Raw genomic sequence first — 27,781 nt, 5'->3', positions numbered from 1 at the left:
GCAGCACACTGGCCGGCTAAATGATGCTTAAAATGTGATCAATCTGAGGGCGTGTGACAGATGACTCCGTCCCCTTCACTCCAAGGATGCGGCACCACCCCGGGTTCAAACCTTCTCTAATCCAACCTCAGAACCCAGCAGATGATCATATGACCATATGGAGTAAGTGAATGAAAAATTATATACGGCCATATTCCAGGAGATTGGGTAAGGGCCTCCAGGCAGAGAGACCCTCATTCCTTAACTACAGCTGTTTGAAAAGCAGGACAGCTGCTCTAAATCAGGAACAGGAACAAATCCAGCTACCAGAAGTATGCACTTCACACTAACCAGCAGGTATAAAGCAGTACCTATCCCATCTGAAACGAGTTAATACATTTTTTTAGAAAAGAAAAAACAACTTGCTTCCAAAAATTAAATCCAACAACTAGACCTGCTATTCCAAGTTATTAGAAATGCATGTGTTACACAAAAAGCATGTAACACACTCTAGTGGCCTGTTGTAATGCATAAAAAAAAAAAAAAAAAAAAATCTGTTTTCTGGAAATACAAAAAATGAATATCAACATGAGCATGATCCATATTAATGGATATTTAAAATTCCCACTGCAGAGGAACTTAAAGAACAGCAACATAGTGACCATCTCCATTACTGGCACAAACCATCACTATCAGTCCCATTTAAACCACTGGAACACCTGTACCTCAGGAGGTCATGGATCAATACACCAAAAGATCATCAAATCAATCATTTTCAGCTATTTTTTTAATCCTGCTACTTTGTCTGCTTTCGTTCAACCAAGCAACAGCTGTTTTTTCCGCCTACTGTCTGCCCGACCTACAGACTCATTTATTCCAGGTGTACGGCTCTGTGTGTGTGTGTGTGCGTGAGAGAGAGATGGGGGGTTTTGATACCTGTAAAAGATGCAGCAGCCTTCCCCCAGCCGCTGTCTCTCCATCATCCTCACAGTCTTGCAGGAATGTGTGCTTGTCCTCGCAAAATATCCTGCAGGTGTGAAGACACACAACACCTTCTGTATCTTTTCACATGTTGTTTTCAATGCAGAAAAATGGCTACCCGCTCAGATAGTTTAAAACGGGGGTTATTAACCTGGGATCCACAAACCCCAAAGATTTCAGGGGGTCTATGAACGTGGATGAGAAAAAAAATTTACATAGTTATTTTCAGTAACCTCTAGCTGAAATGTAGCATTTCCTTCAAATATGAATGTAAGCAATAGTAATATTTTGATAAATATATTTCAATATAATCAGTTTCCTTTACAACCCAGTGGATTTCATTTTATGCATTCAAAAACTTTATTCTGAGAAGGGGTCCACAGGCTTCACCAGACCGCCAAAAGAGTCCATGGCATGAAAAATGTTAAGAACTCCTGGCTTAAATAAATATACTGTGTATATGTGTGTGTACCTAATATATTTAGAGCCATATGTATACATGTGAGTTTATATATCACACACAAATACACACACTTGCCATATACAATATGTGTGTGTGTGTGTGTGCGCGCGTGTGTATATATATTATATATATGACCTGCTGAGATTTTCATTTTTAAAAGATATTACAAATCATCTGATGTCTGCACAATTACAATGGTGATGTTTTGACTCACGGACAGAACCAGCACACTTCCATACACATAACGACTGCGTTTTATCTAGGTCTTCTTGTTCCACTGTCATGACAAGCAGAACTACTCTGGCTTCCTCCAGACAGAATGTGAGATACATGCAGTGATCCAGGTGATGGTGGGGTTCACTGACAGCAGCAGACGCAGCAATGGCAGGGCTACGGATGGATGGCCGCATTCCCCGAGAGTGGATTTCGGCCCTCGTTACCACATAGAAACCCTCATTACAGCAGACTTGAGATGGGACTGGGAACACGGTGCAGTAATTGACACCTGCTGCAGCACACAGCACCTTTCTCTTAAAGGAGCCACTCCATCCATATTCACACTGAAGAGATTACAAGCACTAACCCAACCTGAATCACAGCCCCTTTAAGAGCATATCCATGGGAAAGATTAAGCAGACATAGTGAACTGAGATAGCATCATTTCAAGATTTAAGAGATTATCCATGGAGCACCCAACAAACTGGTAAATCATGAACGTTGTATATTGAGCTGTACACCAGCCGGATCTTGCTCCCAAATGACTTGCCAGTTTCTTGAAGACTGATAAATGTTAGGTCGTGAATGTTGCCTAGCACTGACGCACAGGTCGGTGGGGTCCAGAGGCTGAAATGCAGGAGATAGTCTAGTTTGCCAGGTACAAAGAATTCCCCAATGGCAAGAGCGGTAATGTATCCCTGCTGGCAGTCCTTCAGAGCCTTCGGAAATCACTTTAGCTCCGGTGGCCAGACCAAAATCCTGTCTCACTCCCTCACACCGTTGATTGAGGCAGCAAGTTTACACATAACATCCAAAAAAAAAAAAAAGAGGTGAGAACACAATGTTCTACCAGGATGTCCTTGATCTGAGCATTTCATCAGCTGTCGTCCTCCACCGATTTGCTGCGGTTCTTGTGCTCCTCCCCCACTTCAATTTGCAGCTTCAAAAACGATGTCTTTTCAGTTCAAAAATCAGCCGAGCGCAATTAAAACAGCAAACAGAGTTGGAGAAATGTGGTGCAATAGCATAAATTGCTTTGACCACAGCTCCGTATGTGTCTGCACACATGCATGGCCACAGTAAACCCAGCAAGCGGGAAGGAATTCTGGGTACACAAAAATCTATGTTGTCCTTTTATCATCACATGGCAATTAACACCACCCCCAAAACAACTGCTATAGCACCTAACCATAGTATAACACCTTAGATCAGTGCTAAGGAAATGTTTGACTGTAGCACAGGTGCCCACAGCTAGTCCTGGAGACCACATACGTACGCGCAGATATTTGGTCCAGACAGGTCAGTAATTTAGGCTTCTTTGGAACATTTGCCTCAGTAAAATATCAACATGGACTTTTTTTTAGTTACATGTTTATTCATAGTGGGGGACACGGTAGCGTAGTGGGTTGAACCGGGTCCTGCTCTCCAGTGGGTCTGGGGTTCAAGTCCCACTTGGGGTGCCTTGCGGCAGACTGGCGTCCTGTCCTAGGTGTGTCCCCTCCCTCTCTGGCCTTACGCCCTGTGTTGCCGGGTTAGGCTCTGGCTCCCCGTAACCCTGTATGGGACAAGCGGTTCTGACAATGTGTTTATTCATTTGTAAAAAAAAAAAAAAAAAAGGAAAATATATTTCCCATACCTAAATTTGGCTTATATGTATTTCTTAACCAAACACAGATCCAATTTTCTAACCAATAAATAATCCTGGTGCTAATTATTAATACCGAGGAACCATTAAGCATAATCCACACGGCTTGGCCATAAATAAATTTTTAAATTAATAATGATGCAGAAGTTATATTATTATTTAAGTTGAAACTGCCACCAATTGTAATTAACTAAATGTGGCTCAGCTGGAAAGAAAAACCCACCTACACAGTGGTGCCCTGAGAACCAGGCTAAGAAATGCAGCCACTTCACCTCACAAATTGGAAATACTGCAAAAATTGTGGCATCGCTCTTTAAGTGGGTCACATGTGGGATGTTTTTTAATTACACTGACCCCCACAAGGGTCCTGAAATGCCCCAACATGCAAAATGAAACAACCACTATGGAAAAAAGTAGAAAAAAAAGAAATATTATCAGGCAATCAGACACACGAATGCACTCATCACTCTAAGACTTCCTCACCTGAACAGAGCACTTCATCAAGCAGCCAAACATGACAGCAGAGCCCTTTAACCCACCATGTGAGAATGTTGCAGAACTGAAGTTATCAAAGAACCATAATGTTAAATTCATCTTCCACAGTTTGAAATTCAGAAAATTAAAGTAAGACCTCCTCTCTGCCTCCACATATAACCCATTTTATTCACATTAAAGGTTTATTTTTGCCCCCTTCACATTGCCTTCATGTTTGATGTCACTCGGGAATGTCGAAATGGCCAAAATGGAAAAATTTTAAGCAAAAGGGTTTCTAAAAATGGAATAAGTTATTTGCAAAGGGTGTATCTATACAATGCTTTCTGCTGCTTTAATATGTGTATATGTAGGGTTAGGGTTTGTTCCCATTATATAAAATAATGTACCACTATAATCATCACCTTGACTTCTGGTTTTCACAAACCTGTATGCATAGATGTTGTGCGTAGCACTTGCAATCTTCTTATTTTCATAGAGTTTGTCCAGAACCATCTTGACCTGAAATTAAAAAAAGGTACACTGGGTACTGCCATTTTTCTTGTCCATCAAACATTTACATTTATTCATTTAGCAGACGCTTTTCTCCAAAGCGACTTGCATCTCGTAGAAAATACAACGTGTGCGTTACATTAGCAGGAAGAGAGACTTAGATGCAGATGCGTGATTCTTAAGTGTAGTTAGTTTCTTTCCACCATATGAACCCGTGTTCATCACATGGGTAGTTGCATAAAACTTTATCCAAGCATCCACGATTCCAAATCACCTTCCTAGTATTTTTTTAGACATATAGATATATAAATATTTACATTAGAAACCTCACTAAAATCCCCCACAGCATTTAAGCATTGTCTTTGCACAATAAAATACAATACACTAGTCTATGTACAAACCTTCATTATCAGTGTGTTGAGAATTCAGCCCTGTACCACTGCCAATGTAATGTTCTTAACATTTTTTTTTTGTCTAAATTATGAAAACTCTTGGTGTGATGGTAGAGGGATCAATATTACTGGAATTGGAGGATGAGCAAACCAGGGTGAAAATTATCTAAATTGACTGGGGCACCAATTATTACCTGTATTCTCCAAATAGGCCTACAGCTGAGAAATGAAGCCCTTAATTCAATATAAAAATGTTTTATGAACATTATTACAAAAACAAGACTACTGCCAAAGGAAGTTAACTTAAGACGTGTTGAGTTTGGCCAGCCATTCGCTGACAGCCACAAACCTAACCTCTGGTGGGCCTTGAGGTTCCTCCATTTGTTGTTGGGGAACCAAAACAACACACGGGCCTCATAAATTGGGGTTTCCGCAGAGCAAAAAACCATTACGACAGCTTTTGTGCAATATTTACTTGACACGACAGACAAGTACAACTTAAAATGTGCTCAAAAAAACCACGTAGGTGATTCCAGTTATTGGCTCAGCACAGTCGTTCAACACCAAAGTACCACATACGTGGAACAAGCACTCATTGGAGCATTCAAGTAAAATTTTAAAAACACAAATTAATTTAATTATGTACAGAAACTTAATTATACTTGGCGCAAGGCAACATGCGAGAACTGCTTCGATTTCTAATCACAATCAATCACAACCACTGATCAATGTAAATGCAAGGTGCATTGGGGAGGGGCAGAACAGCTCAAACACACCAATAACACAATGCAACAGAAATTCATTATGTTGATTGTTTTCCATTTTTCATTCAGTTTTGTTAATCATACTACTGACGTTAGTTCGCACTATACGTCTAGAAAAATAGTCCACGTTCTGGAAATTAGAAAATTTTGGATAATTTTGGCACCGGGTTCCAAGCACCGAATATTTCAGTACCTTTTAGGATATGATGATACCTAAAATATTTTCGTGCCTTCTAGAATCTTGCAACGGCTGTAAAGTACAAAAACTGAAACTGACACTGTAGGAGAAGTAGTGGTATTTTGCAATCAGCCAACTTTGAGTAAAATAATCACAATCAACACAAAAATCAAAATAACTAAGAAAAGTTTTGTGTTGTGTGTAAAGAACCCTTTAATAACTGAATCTTCTCCTCACTCAGTACAAAAAAGTGAGAGAAGACAGCCAGACCCAGATGACCTCTGTGCCTCTGTTTCATGCCATTATTATTATTTTTTTATTATTACTACATTGGGAGGGTGCAGTGATGCGGCGGGTCTGGGGTTTGAGTCCTACTTGGGGTGCCTTGCAATGGACTGGCATCCTGTCCCGGGTGTGTCCTCTCCCCCTCCAGCCTTACGCCCTGTGTTGCCGGGTTAGGCTCCGGTTTGCTGCGACCCTGCTCGGGGCAAGCGGTTTCAGACAGAGTGTGTGTGCGTGTGTATTGTTATATTTAGCTGACACCTTTCTCCAAACAGCTTGCAATGATTTATTTATTTATCCAGCTTGCTAACTTTTACTGGAGCTATTCAAGGTAAAAAGCTTGCTAGAGGGTACAAGAGCAGGAGTGGGATTTGAACCTGAATTCCTAGAGAAATAAACCATCAACATGTAACTACAACTCAGTTATTTAAATTACATTCTGTCAAATGCTGCCAGGGTGGCATGATGTGGGGAGGGAACAGCTGCCCCCTAGCACACCTGAACCTAGGTAATTCATCACTGAGAGCTTATGAAATATGTCTCGCTAGCAGGATGTGACAGATGACCAGACTGAGCCCAGAGTCCCAGAGAGGCAGTGTTGAGACTGCCCTAGCTGATCCTTGGTCACACACAACCCCAACACCTAAAGCCAAAGGCATTTCTGTCAAACACCAAAGCAAACACTTATGATAACATCTTACCCTAAAGTCCCGTAGAACCAGCATAAAGTTTCACAACATGAACACCTTTAAACTTGCGATTAAATGAAAATTACCTAAAGGCATAGAATCCAAGTATCTTAGAGACTGAAAGACATAGAGTGATCTTCTGAACTTCACTTCTTTACATCATAAATATCTTTGACCCAAATTATGAACATTTTTCCATCCAGGGTGCACAGTAACACGCACTCTATTCCTCCAGGATACTCTGCAAATTCCTACATTAAACAAGCAGTGACTGATAATGGATGAATGTATGACAGCATTACATTAAAAACAAGGCAGAAATAATACTTTTTGTTACAAATAGTCAAATATATCAGTGTTAACATTTCCATACATAAAACACCTTTTAGTTTTGTAGTTTCAGTTAATTTTAGTAGCAATGCTTTTTGTCCGGGAACCGATTATTTCTTCTGTAAGAAATAACGTCCCCGCAGTGGAAATTCACCTAACAAGGTTACATCCATGATATAAAGAATGGGTGTACTTTGTGTTTTTTTTCCTGGAAATCTGAAAAAGTGTTTCTCAGTTGTTGAACAGTGTCCACAGCTTCTCTCTTCCTTTGGACATCTTGTTTGCTTGCCTATATTGACTTAAGAACCAAGGACTAGGCACTTCAAAACCTACTATTAGTCCTAGAGTGCAAGTTCTCAGTATTTGGAACATCCAGTTTCAAGAACCATCTTCAATTTGTTCCTGGATTCATCTGGAGCTGAGGGAAAACTACAAGCCGGAGCAGCTGAAATGCATAATAGTAAAGTCATGTTTCTGAATAAATGACCTCTGACCTACGATTATGCAGCTTCCCGTACCATTATATGTGACTGCCATCTGTGTAAAGCTCCTTCAGAACTGCGCAGTACTGATCTCATCAATCACGCCTCCTTCTGCAAGAGGAAAAACGACAGTTATTTGCATCTCCGTGGTGTCATTTCATACTCCCTCCCCTTCATACACAGCAACGAGAAGTGTAATCAGGAGAGGCGAGCATGAACCGTGGTATTGATTCCGTTGTGTAACGTTTCATTCTGCAAAACAGTACTAAATGAGAATCCACAAAGTAAAAAGGGGAACTTAGGAGCCATTACAAGGTCTTTTTAGGACTGTCACATCCCAAAAGGCCTGAGGATTGACTTACACACACACACACACACACACACACACACACACACACACACACACACATTTTCAGAACCGCTTGTCCCATACAGGGTCACGGGGAACCTGAGCCTAACCCGGCAACACAGGGCGTAAGGCCGGAGGGGGAGGGGACACACCCAGGACGGGACGCCAGTCCGTCGCAAGGCACCCCAAGCGGGACTCGAACCCCAGACCCACTAGAGAGCAGGACTGCGGTCCAACCCACTGCGCCACCGCACCCCCCGATTGACTTACAATGAAAGCATATTTCAAAGCGCAAAACTGTTGGCACCAGCACGCAACACAGGACATGAATTGCAGCTCACCATTGCCATCAGTTCTCTGTAAAATACATAGCAGACGGTCTGGCTAAAAACATTATTTCAATCTCCTCTATTGTAAATTATGATAAATGCTTCGATCTATGAAGAGTGGGATATAAATATGTAATATTGTGATAGAGATACAGGGTTTCTTTTTGTATACATTTTGTTTTTTTAAAGAAAGTTACCGTTAATGTTCTTCATACTGAAGTATTCACTTTTTCATAACAGTGGCATTTATAAGAAGTGCTGATGTTTATGGGGTTTTTAAAATGTATTGTTCAATGCTTTTATTAGCATAATGTATATGGAGATCCAGTACCTGAAAAACTTGCATGAAGTGTTTTAAAAGTTGAAAGCAATCATTTTAAATAATGACAGGCAGGTTTTCCCTGTCATTACTCAGATCAGTTATTTTTCTGGATACATAAATGACTCAAACAGATATGTTACATTTATAGCAGATGAGCTGCAAAATAATTAAGAAATCCTAGCCAAGAGATCAGACTGCATTCTAATTTGTAGTGCTACTGGAATCATTATTATTGGCTGAAAACTGCACAAGTATAGAAAGAAGACAAGATTAGCCCATAAGCGATGGTTCAGGCAGAACCAGTGATGTTATAATGCTGGAAGTGCTGGATACATAATAGTAGGTGTAGTACCTTACTGCTCGTTCAAAGTCCAAGGAAAACAACTGCTGCTGTACTCATAACTCTGGTACTTTACTACAATTCACACTCTGATGTGGATGTAGATGTCACATCAAATAATTTGCACCACCTCAAAGCACCCACCTACCTACTTAAATCAGTACTCTATAGGGTTCCGCCTTGACGTGCAATCCTTTCTTGAGTTCATCCCTCTGCCCTGAAAAAGCTGGACCCTTTCATAGGATTGCAATTCAGTATTTAGTCAGGACCAGATGCTTTGGATGGCTACAACTGAAGCCATCTCGAAAAGAAACAGTTACATGACCTAACTAATCCAGAGGTGGTCTGACTGATGATGGGGACAAGTAACTGGTCAAGTTAAAGAATGCCAAGTGGTTGTGGCAAAACCAACACAGACCAACAAACAGTCCAACCTATCTTTTCTAGACTCCAAGTGACTCAGGGCTTGAAGAACTGTAGATTTACACTTACATGTATTTACTTAGCTGACACTTTCCTCCAAAGTGATTTACAATGTTAAGCTACCTACAATTATTTACCTGTTTAAGCAGCTGGGGAATTTTACTGGAGCGACTCAGGATAAGTAGTTTACTCTAGGGTACAAAAGCAGTAGGTGAGATTCAAACCAGCAACCTTTGGATCCAAGGGCAGCCACTACAGCATCAGCTGACCCTATTGAGGTACAAGTTAAAGGTGGTGACCTGTTTTTTCCCCACATATGAGAAAGGTATTCATCTGAATGACAAGATCAATCTGAATGAGTGCCGTAAGACAGAATCGACTATGAATGATTAGAGCAATGAATGTAAGCTGTGAAAATTGCTTCCGATAAAAGCGCCTGCTGCGTGACTAAATAATGTGATGTAAATAACATTAGCAGCACAGGTCCGCTCATCAGGGTTCTCGCTGCGTCCATACTGCTTGGGCCCGAATGCAGATGAGTGGGCCTAGAACAGGTGCCCCGGGATTCATCACAGCCCCCGCAGCAACGCTGCCCTTGTTCACGCCCCCTGTGTCACACTGAAATGAGGGGCCTTTTGAGACCCAAGAGAGATTACAAGGGATCATCATCAAGGAACAATGAAGCATAACAAAAACAATGTTTGGTCTCAATTTTATTCTCTTATTTGCAGCCAAAAAAATAGAAGGGGGGGGAACACTAAAATATATCTGGTTTAGCATTTATATGATAGATTGGAAATTTCAGTTGTTGTCATCTCAGGCAGAGGGACCAGGACAGAAATCACATTGCCCGCAAAAGGCCTGAAGGAATATTAACATTAAAATAATCAGAACTTGACTGCGTATTGAAAATTTTCAGTTAACCGTCCTCAACAGTTTTTCTGTCCCCAGCAAATGGCACAGGCGATTGGACATAATCGTTGTTTAATGTCATTCAAAGCGCTCCAAGTTCATTTATGCTCAAAAGACGATGGTGACCAGGTCACTGAGCACGGCAAAATGAACAATGTCACAGATCGACCAGCCACTGTAAACGAGTGAGAAACAAATAAGCCGGGCAGGATTTTAGTCATTCAAAGGTTGGGTGGGTGGTGAAGAGAAAAAAAAAAAAAAAATCACGAGCAATTACGCACATGTCCTATCACTTCGGTTTACGGTGTCTGCTAAGCGAATAATAATGCCATTCTTCTGGGATAAAGAGGGTAAGCCAGATGTATGAAGGGTTACAGCATTAATGCTGAGATTGTTCAGCAGACAATAACTGCCCAACATCGCGGCAACAGATATGAAATAAAAGTACCTCAGCGCAAACAACCGATAAGGTGCGCATCTGTCGGAGGAACAGGTGCGCCTGCATTTGCATTTTGTCCCAGCTCACGTGATGAGAACATTTAATAAAAAGAAAAAAGAAACAAAAAAAGTGTCTAGCGAGACAGAGTTTTTCTTAATGAGTCAGCTACCTATGTCAAAGCTCAATTCTGGTTCTCATTCCCGCCTCCACAGGCAGCGCTGAGGAACCCCTTCACGGAATGGACTTCTCACTCCACCAATATAATAGTGCCATTTAAGAAAGAACATTGCCTGGGACTGGATCCACATAGCTGGGAAAATGCTGGGCTTAACTAACTCAGTGCACACAGTTATGACTGCTACTCCTGCTTAATGCCAGCCCGAAGGCCAGGCTCAGGCCACAAAGGGAAAACTTACTACAAGCGGTCCTTGATCAATGCCAGGGTTCCATTCCCACAACCTCATAAGTCAACTTCATTACAAGTCGCAAATCTTCTTATTCTGTATTATTGTAACTATAAGGATATAAAAACCCTTAACATGCATGGATGCTACATTGCATAATAGAGCTTTGTAATATTTTTTCATTAACCTCATAAATTGTTCATCTTAAAATAATAATATCAAATATAAACTACAACACAATTTTGTAACTGCAGTTATTTTCACTTTCTTTTTTTTCTCCCTTTCGCCTTTTCTTTTCAGCACCACCAAAACACTCACTTTTTTGTGGCAATGCATTTTAAATAAAAAGTAACTTGAAGGGAATCGCAAACAAAAAGTTTTGGAAATGTAATGCAACCACTGCTAGACACCCAAACACCGGCTAAGGCACAAACAATAAGAAATATGGTGCCTAGTGGGAGAGCGACCAGTTGACTTTATCATACAGCAGATGGAGTGGTCAGTGTTAGATGTCATGACCAAACGTCAGGACTCAAGTTTATAATAATAGGTTAACAGGACAGCCGTCGTGAGTGGCACATGTCATGTCAAGGACCACTTTGACATGCTGTTAACCGAACTAAACTCATGCTCACTAGGAGAGACTGTAAGTGGCACAGCGGTCAGTGAAATATAAGGGTCACTGTGTTGGCCTGCAAGAACACAGAAGAACTAGCAAACATTTTTGGGCTCTTAATCCTAAAATCTTCAGTTTATATATGTTTTTTAAAAAAAAAAAAAAATTTCAATTCACAAGCAGCACAAGACTCTTCTAATAAAAGCATGGGTTTTGGAAAATCCAAAAATGAAGGGAGCTGTCCTGAAGTCCTGGGGTTCTCAATCTCTGTAAGTTGTATGGCACACTGGTGTAATCGGTTCTGATGTCCAGGGCTCCTAACACAAACAATGTGGGAACATAAACGTGTGAACAAATTTTGCTTGAGGACAGGAAGAGAAAATTCCGTGCTCCCAGCGCTTAGAGAATTTGGAAGCATTTCATCATCTCATTGTTTCCGTGGGGCTGAGGTCACCCATTTGCAACACAGTGTAAAGCAGAGGCATCTCCATATCAATGGAAACGTTCAATGAAATCCTGGAATTTCATTCTGAAAGTGCTTGACCGCAGCTCCTGCGGTAATTTGCAGCGTAGGAAAGCACGCTTGCGTCACGTTGGGTACGGCACGGTTGCTACGATGTGCAGTTGTCTGTCTGCCCAACATCACACACAAGCATGCCTCTCTCTCAACCCCCCAACACACACACACACACACACACACACACACACACACACACACACACACACACACACACACGGTGCAAACAGTGAACTCACCATCGGCTCCGATTCACATTTTGATGTCTGTGTGAGATTCTCGTTTCTCAGGCAACCGACTCCCCCAGCTCCCCCCACGCCCAAGCCAATTTCAAATAACAACACCATATGCTAATGTAGCGCCTCGCTTGAAAAACCGCCCCCAGGTTGGTCGGCAAATCACAATTTGCTCAGGCTCAAGACACGTGCGGCCCTCACGCATCGTAACAACGTGATGGGAGTTTTATGTACAAGTCCTCTGGCAGGGACCTAAGTTTCACCACAGAGTGGGGAGCGCCACCAGCCCGCAGGCACAGGCACTGCTGACAGTCCACTCTGAGACTCTCCTAAACGACAGCAGCTCTACAGCCAAGGCACAGAACAGTCAAGTGCTTCCCACTGTCAGTTCTTTGCCTGATGTCAGATCATAAAAAAAACAAACAGTGTGTGATCACGTGCAGGGTTGGTATGGGGGTGGGATGCAGGGGGGGGGTGCCAGTCTGCTATCTACATGGTGGCCAAAGCAAAGTCCTACAAGGGTGGAGGAACACGGGAGTCTGATAGGTGAAATCAGTCGAAAGCAGACCTTGATGTAAGAGTTTCTGCCGTAGCTTTGTTTACCCCCAGCAGGACCTGCGGCGACAGTCAGAAGCACGGGTGTGTGGAACATTGCCAAAGGAGCCCCGGTGACTTGAACCACCCATCAATGGGGAAAAAGGAATAAAAAAAATAAAAGTTCCAGAGATTCTCAACATTAAGTGCAAATTAAACTACTTAAAGTCCTCCAGGCTAATTAACTTTAAGCACTTCAACATGGAAGCTCATAAGTAACACTGACAGTAAAAACAGGGGGTGGTGAAAGAGATTCTGGGGCTCCAGGCAAAATACCTCCCCTGCACCCTAAACAGTGATTAATCAATAGGCTGTAAGCATCACTCGGCTGAATGGTGAACTACGGACGCACTCTACACCCCCCCCCAAAGTCTCTGCAGGGCACTAGGTTAAAAACAACAATCCATACTGGAGAAGATGGAGTGAAAACACTTGAAGTGGAAGGGGTATGGAATGGGACGGCCTGCCGGGAGTGATAAAGTACCTGTCGTGGAGTCACCACGGGAGCCAAATGGGGCTGGAAGGTGCTCCGGCGATCTGTGATTGCCTCTCCGTGCTTAATAGGAGGTAGCTCTTCGTCTGCAGAGGAACACGAGACACACGCCAACTGAACGTGCTGACGGCGAAAGAAAAAAGACCTGCACCACCTGGAAAATAATCACTTTTTCCCACCATACTGCTCCATTTAGCCAGGTGGATGGAGGGCTCTGCCAGCTTCCATTTTAAGGTGGTCCTAGAGCTTGGGGAGGAGGTTTTATGATGCAGAGTTCCTACTGGGGACCTGCTGACCTCTCTCGCCTGCCCCTCACCCCACTCACTTAGTTGCCGAAGCACTTCAAGAGCCTCTGGGCTAGTCCTGTAGCACTGGTTTGGGGGACTGCTTGTTAAAAGCAATCAGAGAGAAAGGTTGCAGTGGTGGGCTGGGGGGCATGAGGTGCCCCAATTGGTGTACCTGCTGACACAGGTGCAGCACTGCTGGTACAAAATGGAGGGAACAACGTTGCGTTTCATGTGGAAACCACATGAAAACCATCCCCCCTACTTCCATGCCATTTTCCTTCCTCTCTGTAGGTGAAGTGTAGGGCGGTTTGTACCTTCAGAGGTCTCCAAGCAGAACTGTTCCATCACCAGCCTCAGGGCACAGCCCCCGGAGAGGTCCCCTGCTGCAGCCTCCTCTTCCTCCTCCGCCTCCCCATCCTCCTCCTCTGTCCAATTCCTCGCCTCGGGGCCTTCCGGAGAGAGAACGGCATGAGTGTGCACACATATTCGCTCACATGTCAGCGGGAGGACTTCCTGTGAGGCTGCCTTCACCTCGGGGTGCTCGTGCCAAAGAGAGAGCACTGAAATGGACCAGCAGAGGCATCCCCGCATAGAGCAGCACTGCGTGTGTGTGATCTCCGGAGCCTGACCACCAGAGGCCAGCCAATCCAGATGACTGGAGACATGCCAGACAGATAGAAATAGCAGATGACAGTACAAGACATAGTACATATACATACTCAAATCCTCCTCTACACCTATCAAGGGAAGACAACACAGCTTTGAAAAGGTCTCCAATTACTATTGCTCTTATGTTAAATGGTGCAGAAAGGGCGGGCTTGGTAGAGCGATAAACACTTCTTAGCTTCACATGGTAAAGCAGCACAGGCTTTCCTGATGACTCCTGGCCCAACATATAGGCCAGCTGCAAATGACATTAAAATAATCATTATCGTTCAACCAACGACCTCCAATGGCATTTCCATGTCCAATTCGCCTTTTATTTTCTTAAGCTGCTCTGAAATATTCATCGATTTAGATGCCTTCTCAAAGCAATTTAATCCCTTCTGAGGCTGGCACTGTGAACTTTAGCTGCTACGCATTAACATAATTATGAAACTGGATTACATACGCCTTTTTTTCCTAAAGCGTTAAAGAGTGGTCAATTAAGATGACATGCTCTTTAAGTCCTGCCAATCTCTTCTTTTACACTCTAATCAACTGAAATCAAATAAATGCTTTATTTTCCTCCTGAAATCAAGTTTCTTTAGAAGAAAGACAAGGATCTGTGGCTCAGAGTTAAAAATCTCTACGCATTGGAAGTTTTGGCATAAGAAAACTGAAATAGTATATGTATTCAAACATATGTGGAATTCACTGACTGTTACATCAGAATGATATTAACATTCAAACTGTGCATCACCAACATAAGCCTACCTATTTTACCATCACTTAATTTTGTTGCGGAATTTAAAACAACCCATCTGACAAATCAGTAATGCATAAAAACATTAAATCATTCTGACACACATTTGACGTGCGTTAATCCGGAAAGGGACACTTTTTTTTAAACGTCTCTTTAAACATTTTGATCATTTCCTCAAAGGAACATCAAAAAGCAGCCATACAGGACAAACACTGAACATCTTACTCTCCTTACTCAATTTCCTGTCACAAATCATTTCGACGCATTTACATAATAATTACGAGATGACAGCGAGGCAGAAATACGCCACAGCTACTCTACTCGCCACGTCAGTGAAATTTCAAACATCCCCTTTTCATTACGCCTATTGCAATCCTCTGCGGTTTGTTTTGTCACGCTTCTTCTTTATTATTTATTTATTTATTGAGTCTATTACTGGTGTTTTCAATCTGTTTCTGATGTAATGCATCCACCGCATGCCAACCTCCAGTAACGCGAGTGTACTGTTATGCTGAAAAACAGGGTCCAGGCTTCACTTTTTAGTTACGCCTCCAGTTGTGAGCTTTGCTCGCTGCTGTTTGAGTATCTCCACCCACAGGGAAACACAACCGTTCTCTGCTAGGATTCTTCCTCCGTTTCCAACATCCTAGCCTGAGCAGAAAGGGCTCACTGCTGGAGCACAGGGACAAGACATTAGCATGACACCCCCGTCTGGACTGCGATTTCGGGATTCCAGGTCTGGGGCTCGAGCCCTGCTTTGGGTGCCTTATGGACAGACTGACGTCCCATCCTGGGTGTGTCCCCTGCCCCCTTCGGTATGGCACCCTGTGTTACCAGGTAAGGCTCCGGCTTGCCGCGACCCCACTCGGGACAAGCGGTTGTTGACGGTTAGTTGGACTCTCTTCTGCCAACCCAAAACTTGAGGACCTTTTTACCTTGATTGCTCAAGTTGAGATATAATAAATAATTAAGACTTTTATTGTCCCTTTTAAACCATTCGCAAAGGGTAAACACATGCAAAATGAATTCAGAATTACCTCCACTTGAGACTAACATATGAAGGTAACAGGCTCATTGTTTAATATTAGTGGCGCTGTACTAATATTATGAAGTAGAAATCCGTATACATATGGCTCATTTACACTGTAGTAACATAAGCCCCAGGTTGCACAGCAATGACATCAGTTCTACTCGGCTGGAATAATCGTGCAGATGCTGAAAGGCTGCTGGTTTGAGTCCCTGGAGGGCCTGTGCTGCACTGCATTTTAGCACGTTTATTATTGTTATTATGTTTAGCTGCTATTTCCAAAGTCATAACTGGGTTTTCCCTTTAAAGACATTCAGGTTTAGTATCCGTACATCCGGATTTAAACTGAAAACCATGTGGTTTTGAGCCCGAGTCCTTAACCAGCATACCCCCTGCTGGAGCTCCACCTCACCTCCGCTACACTGAGCTGCTTCACTTCTCTGGCAAAGCGCCTCACTGAACACAGCCACATGCTAACCCAACAAAAGCCATCAGCAGGCTTCTTCATAAAGATGTCTTTCACCACATAAAACACTTGGCAGAAAGGTACCGCAGCGCAATTTCAGATGTAGGCAGAACAAAAGAAAAACAACAAAGGAGATGATACAGGAAAATGCACTGTCAGAAAGGACTTGTTACTCAGCGTGTCTAGAAATTCAGAAAACCAAATTCATGACAGTCTACATCAGAGTCATGGTTGAGATCACAGAAATATCAGCATCTCATTACGGGCTCCTCTTCAACTTTTCTCTCTCTCTAATTAGTTTATGAGCTATAATGGTTTAATATTTAGTGCAACAGAGCCAGTGGTTCTGCTTAATGTATCCGTTTACAGTAAAGTTCATTAAAAAAAGGAACAATGGGGCCTCCCCAGTGGCACATCAGTAAACCACTGTGCTACACCCCCCCCATCCGTGGTGCAGAGGTCTGGGGAACACAGATTGGCCATGTTCCCTTGTGTCCCTTATGCAGATAGGATGGTGGAGGTTCTCTCTCCAAGGTTGCTCACGACATATACGGCCGGCGGGCATCCACAGGGTTGTCGGTGGAATCAGAAAATAAAACTCCTCCCAGCGTGCCATGTCACCTGATGAGGCCTGCGGAGTGAAGACTTAACAGAAGTTGTAGGCTCATTGCATATACCTTGGAGGATCTGTGTGCACCTCTATTTACCATACACTTCGGCAATAGACAAACCGCATTAATGGGTACGACTACACTGGAAGAAAAGGGGGTAAAATACGGAAAACACCCATTATAAGTAACAATCAGTAAGTTCAACTGCAGTCAAGCCATCAGTCTCCATCTCCTTCCTCCTTCATCTACATATCTCATCTCATTGTTTCATCTCAGCCTCTGCCCTCCTTCCCTGTCTGTCTCATCTCTGAAAGAGTGCCACTGTCACATCTCCAAGTTGCCCAGAGTTCTCTCCTTCCCACCATTATCCTGTCATCAGATCACACATCACAGTGCACAAGACCTGGCATGCGCACAACAGTCGTGACAGCTCACATTTAATCGGGGGGCCTACAAGGCGTCGGGAACTACGTTTCTGTGGCCATGGAATGCATGTGCAAAGAACACTGAAAGCAAAACATCTGAACTGAGCTCCAGATTCGTACTTGCAGAAAAACACATTTAAAACAATAAAGGTTTTCAGCTGCTATGCTTAACAGCTGCCATGAATAATATTCAGAACTATGGGCGTGAACCGCGATAAATCAACCGCATCTCTTCACTTACAAATCCAAAAAGAGGTGCCGTAAATAATATTTCAGAACTGTCATTTGCGAACCGTACCTGCAATAAACTAATGGGGGCTCCCAGCTAAGAGTTAGCGAAGCTACCGTAAATAATATTCATTTCCATATTTACGGGATGCACAGTGCAGATATTATGGAGAATGACGGTAATTAGAAGTCACACTCCACTGCATGGCTGCGGCACGCACAACGAGCGCATGGTTGGACGCACGAACAGCTCCAGCAGTCGCTTTGTTCGGTGAAGACAGGCTCTGGTAGTGAGCTGAGAACCAGGTGTCTGTGATGAGACTCATACAAAGAAGGTGTTTAGCTCAAAGGATTTAAAGCAACAGTGGAGTCGCTCCATCCTTCATCATCCTCACCTCCTTGTTCCCCCCATTTCTCTGCAATCAATATGCTCTCCATATTACCTTCAAGTCATCCCCAGAGAGAGCACGTATTGGTTCACACCTCAAATACATCCCAGCGATCACTCTTCAGCAGGACGACACTCATTAGCCTGGTTCAGTGGGACGGGTTTGGAAGGGGTTCTGAGGGGTCAACCGCATCCTTGGGACCTCTGTTCACACTTCCATCAGCCCAAAGGCAGCTGATAGCATAGTGGATCAAGCTTCTGCCTTCAGATCCCATCCTCACAGCTTGGAATCCCACCCACTGCTGTAGTACCCTAAAGCAAGGTACTAACCCTGAATTGCTCCAGTAAAAATTACCCAGCTATATAAATGGGTAAACAGTTAGGTAATTTAAGATTGTAAGTCACTTTGGAGAAGTGTCAGTTGAGTGAGTAAACGTAAATGCAGACAGCACATTCTGATCTCCTTGATCACCATCATTCAATCTAATATGGTAAAGATTAGAGTAAATTGTGAAAATGTATTTCTGAAAGAAAAGGGGGGGTTTAATTGGGGTCTGGAGTATTTGGGATTAAGCAGCTCTTACAAGGAAGGATGTCAAGGTTGACAAAAGCACTGTCATTATTAACTACTGTACACCTGACACCTTTGCCCAAGGTGACTTTCAGTGTTCGGTTTGAAAACTAAGGTACTTTCAAATATTTGTGCAACTGGGTAATTTTTTTTACACTATCAAGTCAGAGTTTTTAGATTGATGAAACACAAGGGAATATTCAATCCCAAGCCTTCCAGCTGCAGTCCTCAGACTAGTACTTTGGAATGTCACCTTCAATTCCCTGGAATTACTTTAAATAGCCAATTTGGTACAAGAAAATTATGACGTTCCACTTTATGTATTACTCTATATATGTTGAATTTTAACTTTTTGCTTTTCAATGATGGCAATGAGATGGGTGACAACTTAGAGAGATAACTAGTATATGAACTCGAATAGCACGATAGCGCCACCTTCTGTGCGTTGCTGAATAACACGGGAAAAGGTTTTATATGGTACTGATTTCATTAAATACTATTAAAATCAGGAAACCAAACAGCTACACAGCACCTTTTGTATAGCAAGTAATTTAAGCAAAAAGAAAACTAGGTTGATTAAAAAAAAAATGAATACTCTAAAGCTGAAAATTAAGCTTATTAACACATGACCTCTACTCATCACACATTTTCCCTTCAAACTAGTTTAGAAGAAATACACAGAAAACTGTAAATAAAATTAAGCAGTTACCAGGGATTTTTTTGGTGGTCGAGTGGCTCCTTTGGAGAGCAAAAATGGAAAAGTGCATTGTAAGACAATACTCTTGGCAGGGTAGCTGATATCATAGCGGTTAGAGTTGCTGCCTTTGGACCCAAAGGTCGAAGGTTCGAGTTTTACTTCCAGCTGCCGTACCCTTGAGCAACATACTTACCCTAAATTGCTCCAGCAAAATTTCACAGCTGTATAAATGGGCAAATAATTTTACGTCGCCATGGAGAAAAGCAACTGCTAAATAAACAAATGTAAATGCAGTCTTTAAATATATCTTGATAACTTTCACAAAAGGGTAAGCCTCCTTGGGGTATTTCAATTAAAATATTTTTCTCTCTTCTTTTTCCACTTTTCACCCTGGTCTCAGGAGTAATTTATCTACTGAGAGAGACAGCAAAGATCTGAAAGCTATTCCCTGCGATCATTAGCTGCTGTGCATAATCAAACTCAATTAACATAATCAAAGACTTGGGCAAAAATGGGAGGGCTCTACACCTCACCTGAGTCACAAGACTGGGATTTCTCCAAGAGGAATTCCCTAATTCTCTCCACCCACAGGTAAAGGATGCACTCTCCAGCGTTCTGCCTGTTGGACAACAAACAAATCTGCTCATCCTCTCCCGACCAAGTGGTCGGAAAGCCTTCCACCTCGCTGAAAGCTCCGGATGCGGAAAGCTGCGCTAGTAGCATGAAGATTGAGGAAAAAGCTCTTCACGCAAACTCAAAAAGTAAACGCAAACATTTCAGTGCTGTAACCTTGTAATTTTGTATAATTAGCAAGTTTGTGTAGCTAGAAGTAACAGCTATACCGAAGTCAACATATACAGAGAGGAACAGCAGGATTTTACATATATCACTCACACACACACAGAGGGCAAAGACAATATAAGAGAATATGGTATGTATATAGTATGCATGTTTTATGTTTTCCCAGGTATTGAACTCACACATAGATCTCCTCCAGGCTGTTGGAAAGCTCGACTCTCTCGGGTCCTCTCAGCCATGCTCCACTACATCATAAAACAAAAGGTAATAACATAATTAGCACTTGAGCATATCAATATAACACTCTACACAATGCATTCAGCCCGTTGTTGTATAACAACCAGAGCGCCCAGAGGAAATCCACACAAACACTGGAAGGACTCCACATGGCGAGCAGGGTCCGAACCTATGGCCCACGAGCTGTGGGGCATTGGTGCTGCATCTATTGGTTGTAATATTTTGTGAAAATAAGCCAAGATGGAAAGATATTCTTTATATTAATGTGTTATTTATTCCTAAACTTTGATAAATTGCTATTTACTATTTTCAGTATGCACTTATAGCTAGGGCCATGGGCTAATGGACCTTTACTATTTGTCTACTTCACTTTACTCAGACTTGCTGTTACTACTTTACAGTTTTCAGCAGAGACCTGTATACTGAGTTTTCCAGTGCATAAATAATAATGGAAAATCTACAAAGGAAAGGGATAAAGAAAAACTTACTTTAACTGGTAAATTGGCGGTGCCGCACTTGGGTAGTCATGTGGAAGAATAATCTATTAAAAAAAAACATTTGCAACCTTATGAATTAACATTAAGCCTATGTGAGAAATGCACAATGGTTTATTATGGACATAATACTGTACTTTACCTGAAGACATATGGTCCATTTGGACGTATTTATGTCACCTGAAATCTTGATACAGAATATCCGTGACGCCTCATCAATCACACACCATTCATCACCATAAATAGAAGAAAGTGCTTCAATCTCATCGATCTGAAAAAGCCCAAAGTGTACAAAATATAAAAATACCATTTTAAAACACATGGGGTGAATGCTTTAAACATCTATAAGGAAATATGGAGCAATAATTAATAGGCAGCTCTTGTCTTAATTGCTCGCTGTTAAATAAATAAAAACAGGCACATTTCCGGGAAGAAAACACGTCAATCCTGTGTAAATTATACTTTGCTCTTTATTTATGACCAAGTCCAGCTATAATGTTTTTACCCTGCAGATACATCTCTACATGTGCGGTAGGATGGGTTTTAACTTCACTTTTATACGTGCTTCACACGTTAATTCTATTTTTATTATTTTTGTAAACCCATCGTTTCTGAAAAAACAAAAAACTTTGCACGACAACTGTTTTCAGTGGACTATAAAAATTTCCCAGATCCCAAATATATTGTTACATCCACCTATGGTGCTACTCAAGAAAGGACTCTAGGAAAATGCTATTTATTAAACACATTCATTATTTTTTTCTACAGATCATAATGGATTTCCAGCCTACGAAAGGTGTCTGGTTCCATACACTGCCCAACTTGACAGATAAAAATTTTTCCATTCATCATTCCTAATGACTGAAATCTTTATTCAATAAATCAGTCCCAAAAACTGTCATGCCAATAATAATGTCTAAAATAAAACAAAAACCAATAAGACCAACTGATATAAACACAGCATAACAGAGTTTAAAATACTATTTTATGCAAAAAATAAAAAAAAAAAGAGGAGAAAAAGAACAAAAACCCCATATCCCAAGAATACCTTCATATCTATTTAATAGCTGCTCGCATAAAGACAATTTACGGAACAACCATGAGTTCCCCTACGTCACTCTGAGCCCCCCTATTCCACCTAATGGTTAGGAGGTCATCCCTTGAACTCCCCCAGAATTCCCCTGTGGCAGACTAAGCATCAGCAACATAACAGCCAATCAGAAAGGAACACAGGACTACGTACAGGAACAGACACCAAGACTATAAAGTTTAGAGTCATCCACACCAGTCCCTCTCAACGCTGTTACTATATATATATATATTTCACTGTTAAAATTTAAACTACCTTTGGAATATTTAGTGCTTGGGCTCCAACTGATAACTACTTCCGACACCAGCAGACTAGGGACAATGACTGAGCCCCGCAGCTGAGCTCGTCGTTTCGTAACTTAAACAGACGCTCGTTTTCAGTCCATTCGTCGTCGAGAGCGGACCGGGATCCCCCTGCACTTTCTCCGCGGACACACTCACTGTCCACCCGCCAACGTCTAAGTCCGACTGACACCTTCTTCCGGCCTTTAGAAGTCTTTTTTTTTTTTTTTTTTTAAAAAATAATAATAATCGCCAGCTGTCACAAGATAGCACCCCCGCCGAACACGTACTTGTGCCTGAAGATCGCCAGCGCTCTCTGCGAGAGTCGCCATTCATTCCTGCCCCACAGCGATGAGCTAAAGACCTGCGGCAGGCGGACACGTGGGCGCGCGCACGGCCTGCTCGTTTCACTTCCGGGGCAAGGCAGCTTAGCCGTTCAACAGCAAATGTGTAGCGCTTATAATATGCTGACGTTTCATATGGCGGCGAAATTCGGACAATTACAATATCCACTTTCTCTGCACTACGAAGTGGGGTAACTGCGATTGTTTTACTTTAACTTTTTAACCGGCGAAAAGCAGCAGGGCCTCGTACACCTTATTACAGTAACGTGTGGGTACGGCAGCCTAAATTATGCAACACTACCATATCTTTTTTTGGCCATGTATAAATTCCTACGTTTTGAAAGTACGTGCTCCAAGCGTTCTAAGCTTTCCTGCGGGCGCGTCCACGTGCCTCGTCACGTGCCGGACTGACTTGCAGCCGGTAGGGGTGTGAGTTTGTGTGTGTGTGTGTGTGTGTGTTTGTGTTTCCACGTGACTTCTTGTCCGGTGATCACCCACATCCACGCGGGGCTTCCGCAAAGTTAAAGATCCGCTCGCGTCTTGTCATCGAGAGCGAAAGTACGGAGGGTCCGTCAGTGAGTCAGCGAGGAGTCACGTGCTCGTTTGCAGGGGAGGACCGGTCCGTCCGACGGTGTCCTGCGCTGCTGCTGAGCTCGGGTTCGAGTCTGTAGCTCGGGGGTGGACAGCAACTGTGACAGTTGCACACTAAGACTAAGGTACGTGTTTCTCCGGCGCACACACACACACTGGTGGCCTGTACGACGACCGTGTGAGACACACACGCCCACCCTCCCATACTCTCCGTGACTCCTCCTTGCTGTTGCCTGCTAGTAAAGTGTTCTGCATAAAAAAACACAGTGGTGGCATTTGCTTCACACCTGTGCCAGGTGATGCGAAAATGGGGTTCCTTCTCTCAGTTCATCTCTAGATCAGGTAAAGTGTGTGTGTCCATGTCCATGCAGTGTAGCGCTCTGTAAACAGGAGGTGAATGGAGCTGTACACTTTCTTACATAATAATAATATATATTAAACAAATGTTTGTCAATCTTTCATTATGAGACAATGAGCTAGGGTACTAGATGTTGGGGGAAAGTCGTTTTTAAATGACCGTCTTTTGCCATGAAGTTTTGTCACATGAGTTGCGAGCCCTTTTTTTTTTTTTTTTTTTTTTTCCACCCAACAGAGAGTTTATGTAAAACTTCAGACTTGTTGAAATGTACAGGAAACCCAGCTTTTGACTGACGTGCACTTCTTCGTGAAACCCGCTCGGCCACGCAGGGTTTCCTCGCGAGCACGTCCTCTTTCCGAGGTGTGTACGTGCGCTGTTCGCTGCTTATGTGCTTTATTCAATGACTTGTTGTTATAATAATAATAATAATTAATAAACTATCGCTTCACACACTCGCTGTGTCATGTGGACCGTGACCAGCCCGCTCATCAGTGCTTCTTATCTCTCAAAGTTCAGCTGCACAACAACCACATCAGTCTGTTATTCCTGCTAAAACCCAGTTTTCAGTTTTGGTTCTTCTGGTACTAAACCTGAATCCATGTAAAATGTTAATTCCTCCCTGGGAAAACTTATAAACAATGACTTTCTTTTAATTGATGGTCCACACGAAACCACAGTGTGTTGGCACGATATCTAACATTTTAAACAAATTCTAACATCCCCTGAAGTTTGGGATTTTTAAAAAAAAAAAAAATGAAATTTTGATACATATAGGTGTAATTTCCTTGTCAGAAATGCATGGTATCGCTAGAAGGTGATTTTTTTTTTTTTTTTTTCCCTAAATTCCCAAAACTGTTCACAAGTTGAAACTAGAGTACATCATGTGAAAGGTGTTTCATGACAAGGAAATCAAACAAATTGTGTTTTGCGTTCTTACAGCAACTTTGTAGGCAACAAGGAAGTCACAAGACAAAGTTTTGAAACAGCGGTTTAATTGTTGTGCTGAGAAGCAAAACCAGTGCAGGGAATTTGTCTAATAATTGTAGCATCTGCTTGGCTTCATTTAAAGTGCATTTAATATAAAAATTATATAGACATATTTGGTGGAAACTATCAGGATTTGGATTGTACAAAGTTTACAGATGTGGAAAATTATACTTCAGGTGGTTTATCTATTGTTACTGCGGTGTGTGAATAGTTTGTTTACACAGGAACTGCAGTGAAATCTGTACAAGAAATGTAGAATCATCTGTCCATCCATTCATTTTCAGTAACTGCTTATTCTGAGCAGGGTCGCAGTGATCCAGAGGCTATCCCGGAAGCATTGCATGCAAGGTTGAGGGTTACATCCTGGGCAGGATGCCAGTTCATCAGAGAGCAGCCACACTCACACATTCACACACCAAGGGCAATTTATCTTCCCCAATTCAACTGAACTGCATGTCTTCGGACTGTGGGAGGAAACCTGAGAACGCAGAGGAAAACCATGCCGACACAGGGAGAACATGCAAATTCCACACAGGCTGAATTGTATTCAAACCTATGTCCGAACAGGCCAAGCATTGTGAGGCAGCAGCACTTCTCACTGTGCCACCATGCTGCCCCGATGCAGGGATCAATCAGATTAAAATAGGACAAGCTGTAGCTATGCAGTGTTTGAGAACTTAAACACAGAGAACAACAGGAATGACATGCACAGTTACTCTATGGTATGGAGGGTGGTCTCATTTAACTGGGTTCTTGCAAAAGAAAAAAACATGTGATCTAAGACTGCAGTCTCTGACAGTCCAGGAATTTGAACCGGTACGGTGGCACAGCGACTAACGTTGCTGTCTCATAGCGCCTGGGTGGCGTGAAAGGACGCAGGTTCGATCCCCACTTAGTCTGTGTGGAGTTTGTATGTTCGCCCTGTGTTTGCGTGGGTTTCCTCCCACAGTCCAAAGACATGCTGTTCAGGTTCACCCATAATGTGTGAGTGACAGAGAGAGTGTGTGTGTGTTCCACTGATGTATGGATGAGTGACCCATTGTAAGTAGTGTATCTAGCAGTGTAAGTCACCTTAATGAATAAGGTGTGTGGGCTGATAACACTACATGGAGTTCATCGGGAGTTGTATTGGGGGGGAAAAAAGCGTCTGCAAACATGTAAACCCATAGCAATAATGCCTCATCCTATATACTAATGCTGTACAGTTTCTGCCTTTTATTGTTGTAAGTACATGAGGTATGGGTCTGAGTGTATTTCTAGCTATGGTATCTGGCTGAATTCCTTTAGTTCTACCAGTTAAAGATTATATTTTAATTATATTTTGTACATTTCTGGGAATTAAAAATTACCATATAAATTAATGGCCTTTTACAATGGAATTCCAGTATAACATTTTTGTCCTGATAGTGAGCATTGAAAATCATTCTGGAAGGATAGTTGTACAAATGATATTCCATTTGAAATCATATTCTTAGTAATATTCATTAAGAAATGTAGTTCAGCCAGGTTTTACATGTTGGTAATTTTTTTAAAAAATATTTTTTAATGAAGAGGTTTTTTCTGATGAATTTCCCATCAGACAAGCTGAGAATTTCTTCAGGTCAGGTGACTAATGATCTAGGCTTTGCCTGTAAGTTAGGTTGTTTTCCACATTATCTGCCCTCAGGAATGCCAGACAGACCTGTTTGGTTTGAGTGTTTAATGTTCAGAACACTTCCTTTCCTTTGACGTAGTTTTTGATGAGAACCACGTGGTTACTGGGTAAGCCAAAAAGACAACTTTGAACCACCTGTGGACCCTTCATCCACAAGGTGAGTTGTGGAGCTCAGGGGGTGGTTAGTCCCTGTAGGTCAACAGGCAAGGACCGAACAGGGCTGTAGGGTTTAGACCCACACATTGTAAACTGGCTGTAGTAACACGGAATGTCACTGCACTGATAGAAAAGTAGCTGTAGTTTGTCCAGGAGCTAGGGAAGTACAGATTAGATATTGTAGATTGTGCGTCCACACACAGTATTGACTCTGCTGCCAGACTTCTTGTTTGGGATGGTCTCTCTCCCTCTTGACTTGCCCTGTGTAAGAAGCCCCAGGCAGGTGTGGGAATACTCCCTAGCCCAGCAGTGGTTGCTATACAGTTAGTTTGTCCCAGTGGGTTGCAAATCTTTTTGTGAAAAACTCTGACACTTGTGCATGTGTATGCTCCAAACAGCTATACTGACACTTCCTAGAGGCGACGAGTGCAGTGCTGGAGAGCGTACCATTTACGGATTCTGTAGCTCTGCTGGGAGATTTTAGTGAACATTTGGGTAGCAATGCAGATAATTTTAGTTGAGAGGACTGGCTTGCCTAATCTGAATTAGAGTGGTGAATTGTTGGACCTCTAGGGTAGTCATAGATTAACCATAACAAGTACCATGTTGAAGCACACACACACACACACACACACACACACACACACATTTTCGGAACTGCTTGTCCTATACGGGGTCGCAGGGAACCAGAGCCTACCCGGCAACACAGGGCGTAAGGCCGGAGGGGGAGGGGACACACCCAGGACGGGACGCCAGTCCATCGCAAGGCACCCCAAGCGGGACTCGAACCCCAGACCCACTGGAGAGCAGGACTGTGGTCCAACCCACTGCGCCACTGTGTCCCCTCATGTTGAAGCACTAAGGTCAAATTTACTCAGTACCTTAGGTCAAAGGTAATTGCTTAACTTTTTGGTTGTGTAAGATGACCTTCGACCATATATTTTGGACACTTAAGAGGGGTCCTAAGTAGTCAACTGATCACCACATAGTGATGAGGTCCTTGATGTATTTGGGGAGACCACCAGATAACCCAGGATGGCTCCAATGAGTAGTAAGGGTATGCTGGGCGTACCTGGTGGAGGACCCTGTTCAAATTGGACTTAACTTGCAACACCAGAAAAGCTTCACTTCCATTCAGAGAAGTCGGTGATATGGAGTCCAAGTGGATCTTGTAAAAGCAGCTGTCAACCTCAGAAACCTTTTCATTTGTGATGGAAGGGGGAATTGCATGACTGGCTAGTGGTTTGGTACAGCAGCTGTTGTACTGTAGATGATGTATAGAATTGTGGTGGTGAAACAGGAGATGAGCTCTCAGTATAAACTTCTG

General features: G+C 42.6%; 2 protein-coding genes across 6 annotated transcripts in view; one reads left to right on the top strand and one right to left on the bottom strand.

Moving 5' to 3' along the window:
* The window catches only part of impact (impact RWD domain protein), a 40,626-nt gene extending 17,900 nt beyond the window's left edge, over positions 1-22,726 (bottom strand). For both annotated transcript variants that reach the window (XM_018748007.2, XM_018748009.2), the window contains exons 1-9: positions 22,655-22,726; positions 21,136-21,264; positions 20,988-21,040; positions 20,445-20,507; positions 19,998-20,083; positions 13,961-14,098; positions 13,351-13,445; positions 4,204-4,277; positions 916-1,006 (exon numbers count right to left, since the gene is read on the bottom strand). In XM_018748007.2, the coding sequence (XP_018603523.2) occupies positions 916-1,006; positions 4,204-4,277; positions 13,351-13,445; positions 13,961-14,098; positions 19,998-20,083; positions 20,445-20,507; positions 20,988-21,040; positions 21,136-21,264; positions 22,655-22,696 (771 nt within the window). In that variant the 5' untranslated portion in view covers positions 22,697-22,726. The remainder of the gene's footprint in view (positions 1-915; positions 1,007-4,203; positions 4,278-13,350; positions 13,446-13,960; positions 14,099-19,997; positions 20,084-20,444; positions 20,508-20,987; positions 21,041-21,135; positions 21,265-22,654) is intronic.
* Positions 22,727-23,139: 413 nt separating this feature from the next.
* osbpl1a (oxysterol binding protein-like 1A) overlaps positions 23,140-27,781 on the top strand; it is a 37,612-nt gene continuing 32,970 nt past the window's right edge. For all 4 annotated transcript variants that reach the window (XM_018748036.2, XM_018748045.2, XM_018748027.2 and 1 more), the window contains exon 1: positions 23,140-23,424. The gene's annotated coding sequence lies outside the window, so the exon portion shown is untranslated. The remainder of the gene's footprint in view (positions 23,425-27,781) is intronic.

Source organism: Scleropages formosus, chromosome 19 (assembly GCF_900964775.1).
Source record: "Scleropages formosus chromosome 19, fSclFor1.1, whole genome shotgun sequence".
Lineage (NCBI taxonomy): Eukaryota > Metazoa > Chordata > Actinopteri > Osteoglossiformes > Osteoglossidae > Scleropages > Scleropages formosus.
Note: the sequence above shows the minus strand (reverse complement) of the source record. Positions and strands in the feature narration are given on the sequence as shown.